Source organism: Maniola jurtina, chromosome 7 (genome assembly GCF_905333055.1).
Source record: "Maniola jurtina chromosome 7, ilManJurt1.1, whole genome shotgun sequence".
Lineage (NCBI taxonomy): Eukaryota > Metazoa > Arthropoda > Insecta > Lepidoptera > Nymphalidae > Maniola > Maniola jurtina.
This window is the reverse complement of record NC_060035.1, coordinates 13303664-13312076: the sequence shown is the minus strand read 5'-3', so window position 1 is coordinate 13312076 and position 8413 is coordinate 13303664. Positions and strand designations below refer to the sequence as shown.

At 34.9% G+C, this 8413-nt stretch overlaps 1 protein-coding gene across 1 annotated transcript; it reads left to right on the top strand.

Annotated features, from left to right (window-relative positions):
* Positions 1-1898: 1898 nt before the first annotated feature.
* Positions 1899-6900, top strand: LOC123867104 (elongation of very long chain fatty acids protein 7-like). The gene is made up of 5 exons (XM_045908988.1): positions 1899-2001; positions 3666-3847; positions 4161-4229; positions 5687-5986; positions 6661-6900. The coding sequence occupies exons 1-5, from the start codon at positions 1944-1946 to the stop codon at positions 6871-6873; spliced, it is 822 nt and encodes a 273-aa protein (XP_045764944.1). The 5' UTR covers positions 1899-1943; the 3' UTR covers positions 6874-6900.
* Positions 6901-8413: the final 1513 nt, after the last annotated feature.

Below are 8413 nucleotides of genomic sequence, written 5' to 3'. Positions count from 1 at the left end.
GTTTTTGAATTCATTAATATAAAAATTATATTAAAAATTTAAAATACCCCCGACACTAAAACCTCTAAAAAGTGGAAAATTAATAAGTAAGTAAGTATGAACTGGCCGTATATAAGTTTAATATAATTAGTAAAGTTGCTATAATTTTTTGGAGACAGATAAAGAAATATCTTGTACTTGAGACGTACCCAAATACAAGTCCTAGTTTGACCTCTGACAATTTGACCCATTGTTCATAATTACAAAAATTAGGTATTCCAATTATTTTAAGGGTGTTTTTCTACGGACCGTCTCGAAACGATTTGCGATCACGGTAAACTACCTATGCTCCACACGATCATAGGGTCGTTCGTACGCTTTAAATAATTATAATAATATTATGTCGTCAGGTAAAAAGAACTCTGACATGAAAATCGCGTAGTGTAGGTATAATGTGGTGTCTAAAGTATCTGTTCAGCCACACTATTGGTTTGTCAATCAAGCTTTGGGTATCGCACTTCTGTAGAAAAGTTATCACTAGAGACCTTATTATATGCAACATAAAAAAAAATTCAAAAGAAAAAAAAACCGACTTCAAAGCGCCGAGCGAGCATATTAAAACAAAATTATAGAAATCCAAGAGTGAAACTCAACTTCATACCTAGGTACATTACACGTGTAGCTAAACAAAAATTATTTTTTACTTTTTAGTGTTTGTGGTTTTTGAAGTCGGTTTTATTTTTCTTTTGAAAATTTTTACCGCATTTTGTCGTGGCTATTGTCGCTCGGTAGTCCATGATGACAAAAGGCCTTATGTAAGACACCGAATATAGGTAGGTACTTAACGTTTTCATTATATAGTATATCACTGAATAATATGTAACTAAAACTAGTTGGGATTTCTTGAAATTGGGACGATATATTTGAATACAAAGTGTTTTGTGATTCATTAATTACATACATGGTGTTTTGTTTTAACGACGGACGATGCGACGGAAAGGAGACACTATTGACACTAGTGTGTGCATTTGGTCCAATATTGTCTGTTGCTATCTTTTTGAAGATGCGAATTTTTTACCTGAATTTAAATATTCAAATATTTTATGCTTGCGCCTGTGATTTATAATTACGCCTCCAGATGACGTTAACGTTGTGGTTTTTCCACAGGATTCTGTAGCAAAACAGGGAACCCTAATAGTCTCGTCTGTCGATCTTTCCGTTTGTTGCCTGTCAGTCTGTCTGTTTGTCTGTCCGTCCGTCCGTCGTGTCTGACAAGAAAACCTATATAGGGTATTTCCCGTTGACCTAGAATCATGAAATTTGACAGGCAGGTAGGTCTTATAGCACAAGTAAAGGAATAAATCTGAAAAATGTGAATTTGTGGTTACATCATTAAAAAAAAATTAAAATGTGTTTCAATTTTCAAAGTAAGATAACTGTATCAATTGGGGTATCATATGAAAGGGCTTTACCTGTTCATTCTAAAACAGATCTTTATTTATTTTTATGCATAATAGTTTTTGATTTATCGTGCAAAATGTCGAAAAAAATACCCGAGTACGGGACCTTCGGTGCGCGAGTCTGACTCGCACGATGACTACTGAATCCAACTGCGTGATTTCATAAGCTCGCTCTTGACCCGTTATTTTTTACATAACGTGAAATTTAACACTTAAATAAAACATCTTGTATATATGCCACTTGGATAATCCCAGTACGCACATGACTGCACCAGAGTATTTTAAATCGTATCTTAAAGCAATACGGATTCATTTCACGTGACAAACCCTTAGTATTATGAAACTTTAGGTGTTTTAATATATTCCGTGTTTGTATAGGATAGGTATTGAAGAGTTGTGCTAAATAAATCTTTGACAAACTTGTTATCGGGTTTAGTATCACAAGTCGTCTTGGAAAAAACAGTAAGAGTAAAAATTTAAACGGGCTAAGTTGTGATTTTTGCAATGGCTTCCAAATATGATGATCCATTTGCAGAAAGTTGTAATGATAATCGGGATTTACGTAAGTGTTTTAATTATTAATACTTACCTAATAATAATAATAATTAGTGCTTGATGATATAAGTATTAAGTAGTTCCCTACTTATGTCTAATAAAAGTAAGTTTCAAATGGGTTTCTTTTATTATTGCTGTCCCATCCTCTGTATATCTGAAAGTTTTCAATAAACCTTCACTAAACTTACCTACATGAGATCAATTTTACTTTGTAAAAAATAGATGCTTGTGAAAATCGATTCAAATTTGAAAGAGTTAAGGAGTAAAATATGTAAAAAAATATTCCCGTGTCCCGAAGAAACCATAATGTTTTTCGGGATAAAAACTATCCTATAATATCATATTCGGAGTGTTAGCTATGAGTATGCAAGTAATATTCAAATCTGTTCAGTAGTTTCAGCCCGAAGCAGACTGTAAAAAAAATTTTAATCCCTTTATCAAGATTTATTTATCTTTATCCCTTTAAAAGGATCAAGATTTTTTTTTAATTCTTAAATTCTTAATACTTAAAATTTTCAAAAAAAAAAAAAAATATACTTATTATTAAATTATGGTTTTCAATCGTCAAATAACTTTTATCTGAGGAATAAATTTGAGGGTTTGATAGCTAGTTTTTGTATAGGAAACTTGTCAATAGGTCTTTTTAACCCCCGACCCAAAAAGAAGGGTGTTATAAGTTTGACGTGTGTATCTGTGTGTGTGTTTATGTATCTGTCTGTGGCATCGTAGCTCCTAAAAGAGTGAACCGATTTTAATTTAGTTTTTTTGTTTGAAAGTTGGCTTGATCGAGAGTGTTCTTAGCTATAACCCCAAGAAAATCGGTTCAGCCGTTTGAAAGTTATTAGAGGTTTTGTGTCGGGGATTTTTAAATTTTTAAATTGAAAATATGTTATTTCCTATTTATTTTATTTTAGAGGAAAGTAAATAACTTTCCTCTAAAATAATTAATATTTGTACCTACAGATATCGTGTAGTTTTATTATAAGGGATTGAAGGGATTTCTTATCATCCTCTATTAAACTTCCTTAGGTTTTATTTATCTTAGATAGCTTATGATTTCATACGTGAAAGTTATTTATTTATCAACTAACGACCCGCTCCGGCTTCGCACGGGTAGCTTATTACAATTTTCGTAGGAATCTCTATTTTTTTTTTTGTAAAATGTAATGTAGCTTTCTACTTGTGAACAGATTTTCAAAATCGGTTCAGTAGTTCCAGAGATAACTTCCTACACACAAACTTAACAGGGCTCTCTCCGTCACTTACTCCATACAATCGTAGTTCCCATTTCATTTGAATATTAAGCAACCAAAGTTCATGAAATTTTGCAGACATATTCTAGAAACTAATATCTGTGCCTGTGGTGTTTTAGTTTTTTTTTTCAAATATATTGTTTTAAAATTACAGGGGCTCAAAGATTTGTATGTGAATTTTAAGACCGCGTAACTTTGAAACCGAATATTTTAACGGAAATCTGGAAAACCACAGGCATAGATATGTTTCTAGAACATGTCTGCAAAATTTCATGGACTTTGGTTGCTTAATATTCAAATGAAATTGGAACTACGTTTGTATGGAGCGAGTGACGGAGAGACCCCTCTTAAAAACTTTACCTTTGTATAATATTATATTAGTATAGAAGTGTAAATGACCGTAGTTCTTTAATTTCAGTTAACACATGGACATTCGAAGAAACATCTTTAGGACTTGCGACTGTCATAGTGTCATATCTAATTTTAGTGCTAAAGATATTACCTAATTTTATGAGAGACAGAAAACCTTATCAATTGAAGACACCTCTATTATTTTACAATGTATTTCAAGTGGCCTTCTCGTCTTATGCAGTATTTTTGGTGAGTATGATACATTGCTAGCATTATGTGATTTTAGGAAAGGGACAAAACCTTCAGGAATGAGGGATACGACAGAGACGAGGACGATACGATGAGAGAGAGAGGGAAACTGTGTGTGAAAGAGATTGCTATTAAATTACTGTAGGCGTCATAAATAAATAGCCCTTGGCTGCAATTTCACCTGGTGGTAAGTGATGATGCAGTCTAAGATGGAAGCGGGCTAACCTGGGAGGGGTTTTTGTTTTATAAAGGGATACTTTTAATCCTGTACTTAAGTAGGTAAGTATATTGATTTGTTTTTGTTTTTTTTCAGTACACAAGATACATAATAAGACATGGCGTTATTATTACTCGATGTCCTAAAGGTGAAGATTTAAAAGAGGTAAGAATTTGTCCTTCAAACAATATAAGGTCGTACGAGGTCGCGTAGAAAGGCTAGACTTTAAATCAAGCCTTTTCACTTAGGTTTTTAAGAATCCCGATGGGATTTCTCAATTTTAATGGTTCCGTATATCCAGAGAAAAAACTGGTCAAGTGTAAGTTGCATCCGTACACGAAGGGTTCCGCCGTACAAGATAAATCATCTAACACTTTTATGTAGAAAACTGCAAATTAGTGTGGTTTACTTAAACAGGAGGTAAATAATTTTTTTCGTGAACACATTTTAATTTTTTTTGGTTATGTAACCACAAATTCACGATTTTTAGATTTTTGCCTTTATTTGTGCTATAAGACCTACCTATACCTACCTGCCTTTCATAATTCTTTTTTTCTTATTATGTCTACGTTATGCAGTCCACCTACTAGCAGCCTCAAGTTTCCAGACCCACCGGTCTAAGATTACTTTGACAATATTATTAATAACAATTAGTCGATTTATCCTTATAGATATAATTTATGTAGATTAAATAATATCATGTTTTTGAAAATAAAAAAACGAGTTAAATACCTACAATGGTCGTAAATCATTTGATGTGACAGTTTAATTAGTTCTTGTGGGACATCGATTGTATGACGTATTTTCTATTTTTAATCCACAAACCAAAAACAGGGGTGTTATAAGTTTGACGTGTGTATCTGTGTATCAGTCTGTGTCATCGTAGCTCCTAAACCAATGAACTGATTTTAATTTAGTTTTTTTTGCTTGAAAGGTGGCTTGATCGAAAGTGTTCTTAACTATAATCCAAGAAAATCGGCTCAGCCGTTTGAAAGTTATCAGCTCTTTTGTAGTTACTGTAACCTTCACTTGTCGGGGGTGTTATAAATTTTTAATTTACACTTATTTAATTCGTATTCCTCATTGCTAAGTGTCGTGGCTCCTTTGAGCGTCTTGTAGTGCAGGGCAAGGTAGAGGGTACCAGAGGTCGAAAAAGCTCGACCATGCGATGGACCGATGAAAACTGGCGAATGCTCGTGAGGCGTATAACATCTGCCCCCAAAAACGTCACCAGACGTCGAAGACTATCGTCAAAGATGACCACGACCGCTCTGCCAAGAGTGTTAGAACGAAATGGTAACCTCATATCGGAAAGCGTAGCGTTGGATTGACATGCGTTGTCACACCTCACAACAGCTAAGCCCTTAGATTGAAATCTATAGAGTGCACTTCGACTTTGCTTAAACTTAAGTTTCAGTTAAACCGGGACAGATTTACGCCAGCGGTACAACGCTGTCTCGTTTTAACAGTGACTTTAGCCTGAGCAATGTCAAATTAGCTCTTTAGATCTCAGCCTTAGATTAAAGCTAGGCCACACACCCACCCCTCTATTTTCCTTTCGCCTGTCAAAATTATAAAAGCAAATTTTCATTTCAGAAGCATTGCGAACTTTTTTCTTTCAGGTAATAAGCGAAATAACACCATACTTCATAGCGAAGCATATAGACCTTCTGGACACGGTGTTCTTCGTGCTACGGAAGAAGGACAGCCAAGTGACGTTTCTCCATGTGTTCCACCACACGCTGATGCTGACCTGGGCCTGGTTCTACCAGATGTACTACCCCACGGACCATTTCGTGGTGGTGGGGCTGATCAACAGCTTTGTTCATGTGCTCATGTACGCGTACTATGGGATTTCGTCGTTGGGACCGGAGTATGCGAAATACGTCTGGTGGAAGAAGCATCTCACCAAAGTTCAACTGGTAATGATATTAGAAACTTCTTTAACTATTAATATTTTTAGGGTTCTGTATATCCAGAGAAATCAGGAACTCAAGGATCACTTCGTTGTCTGTTTCTTTGTATGTCAAAAACCATCACAAGAATCAAAACCTGTTGGGTACTTCCCGTTGACCTAGGATCATGAAATTTGGCAGGTAGCAATGTCTAGCACAAGGAAAAAATCTGAAAACCGTGAATTTGTGATTTGCACTTCGGTGCGAACCACAGCCCAGTGGTTTATTTTTTTTAAATTTAGATACAAGTCAGCCCTTGACTGAAATCTCACCTGGTGGTGTGTGATGAGATGTTACAGTCTAAGATGGAAGCGGGCTAACCTGGATGGCAGTTTTTTTAAACCCATACCTCTTTGGTTTCTACACGGCATCGTATCGGAACGTTAAATCGCTTAGCGGCACGGCTTTGCCGGTAGGGTGGTAATTAGCCACGGCCAAAACTTCCCACCAGACCAGATCACTCACCACACACCACAGAACTCAGTAATTATAAAATTCAAAAGCCCTGCTGGGGATCGAACCAGGGACCTTCCATTAATATTAAGACCACAGCGCTCGCTACTGTATCAGGAAGGTGGTCAAAAAAATCAAAATGAAAGGGTCGTCAAAATGAATAAATTATTTTATTTACTTTCTTACAGATGCAATTCATCTTAGTTCTCTGCAACCTGCACTATCAGCAGAAATTGACTCCTTGTCCCATCCCTGCCTTGTTCCACTACTTCTGCCTCTCCAGCATTATCTCGTTCTTTGTCCTCTTCATGAACTTCTATATGCGGAGCTACGTCGCCAAATCTAAGAAGAAAATAGATGACATGAGCATGGGAACTGAAAGGTGTATAACAGTGAAATAAAAAGTAATTGAGTAATTGTTTTAACAAATATAATCTACTTAGGCTGACATGCATAAATGTAAAAGCCTATAAATAAAGGATTAAAAAATATATAAATAATCTACTTAAGTATCATTAGGTATAGAATGGTGACGTTAATAAAATTAGTAATGTAAAGAAATTAATACTTAAGTAGGTATAAATATAAAGAAATTTATATGTATGTAATGAGTTTAAAACGTTTTTTTAATATAATGCGTAGGTATATATTTATTATTACTATACTCTCAGATTCTGAGGGCTTAGTAACGCAAGAAAAGGTTGATTTAACCTATCTATCTATTAAATTTTTCCTGAAAAGTTGCACTGATCTCAAAAAAAAAAACAAAAAGCAAACTTTTACTGATATATTATTATCTGTGATATTAAAATGTTATCATACAAAATTATCTACTACTGTATCTACTACTTTTATTTGGTAATGTTTGTTTAGTAAAATTAAATAAATTAATGAGTATTCTGAATTTACATTAAGATAGGTATGAACCTATTTTTAACCCCCGACCCAAAAAGAGGGGTATTATAAGTTTGACGTGTGTATCTGTGTATCTATGTATCTGTGTATCTGTCTGTGGCATCGTAGCTCCTAAACGAATGAACCGATTTTAATTTAGTTTTTTTCTAGTTTCCTTATAGAGGTTTTTTAAATTTTATCATACTGTGCAAGATAACCCCTAGGCTTTTCGGAGGGCAGCAAAAAACCGACTAACGCGATTGAAACTTTACTGTGTAGTAGAGAGTTAGAGATGCGTGCCCTGGATTGTAACCCAGACTGCCAGTACGAGGCCAGAGCCATATAAATTACATAATATAAATTATTTATGATGCCTGTCATAGGTCAAACTGCAATCGATAGGTGTGAAAAATGTCTGGCAGTGTCGTGTTAGAATATTAAACAAACATTGATTAAACGGTATTTAAAGTACTTACTCGCTATGTTAAAGTTAATAAAAGGTATGCTTCTAGATAAAACGATCTATGAGTTTCTTGCCAGTTCCTAGTAGAGTTTACTTTACCATCATTATCATATATCTCGGATCTATACTAATAAAATAAACTTGAAGTGTCTGTCTGTAATTTCGAAATAACTATACGCTCATAATATGGTTATTTGAACTGTACCATGACTGAATCACACGTTTTTTTTAAATTTTGGTCTGTCTGTCTGTCTGTTTAAACGAGCTAACCTTCGGAACGGCTGCACCTATTTTGATGGGACTTTCACAAAAAAGTAGAGGATTAACCAATGAGTAACTTATGCTACTTTTTTTGACAAGTAAAGGAAAGTAAATAAGTGAAGGAAAACACAGTCAGTAAACAGAGAAACTGCATGCCTGAGATTTCTCCATAATGTTTTCAAAGGTGTGTGAAGTCTGCTAATCCGCAATTGCCCAGCATGGTGGACTATGGCCTAAACCCTACTCATTCTGAAAGGAGACCTATGCTCAATAGTGGACTGGCGATAGGTTGATCGTGATGATGTTGATCATCATCAACAGAT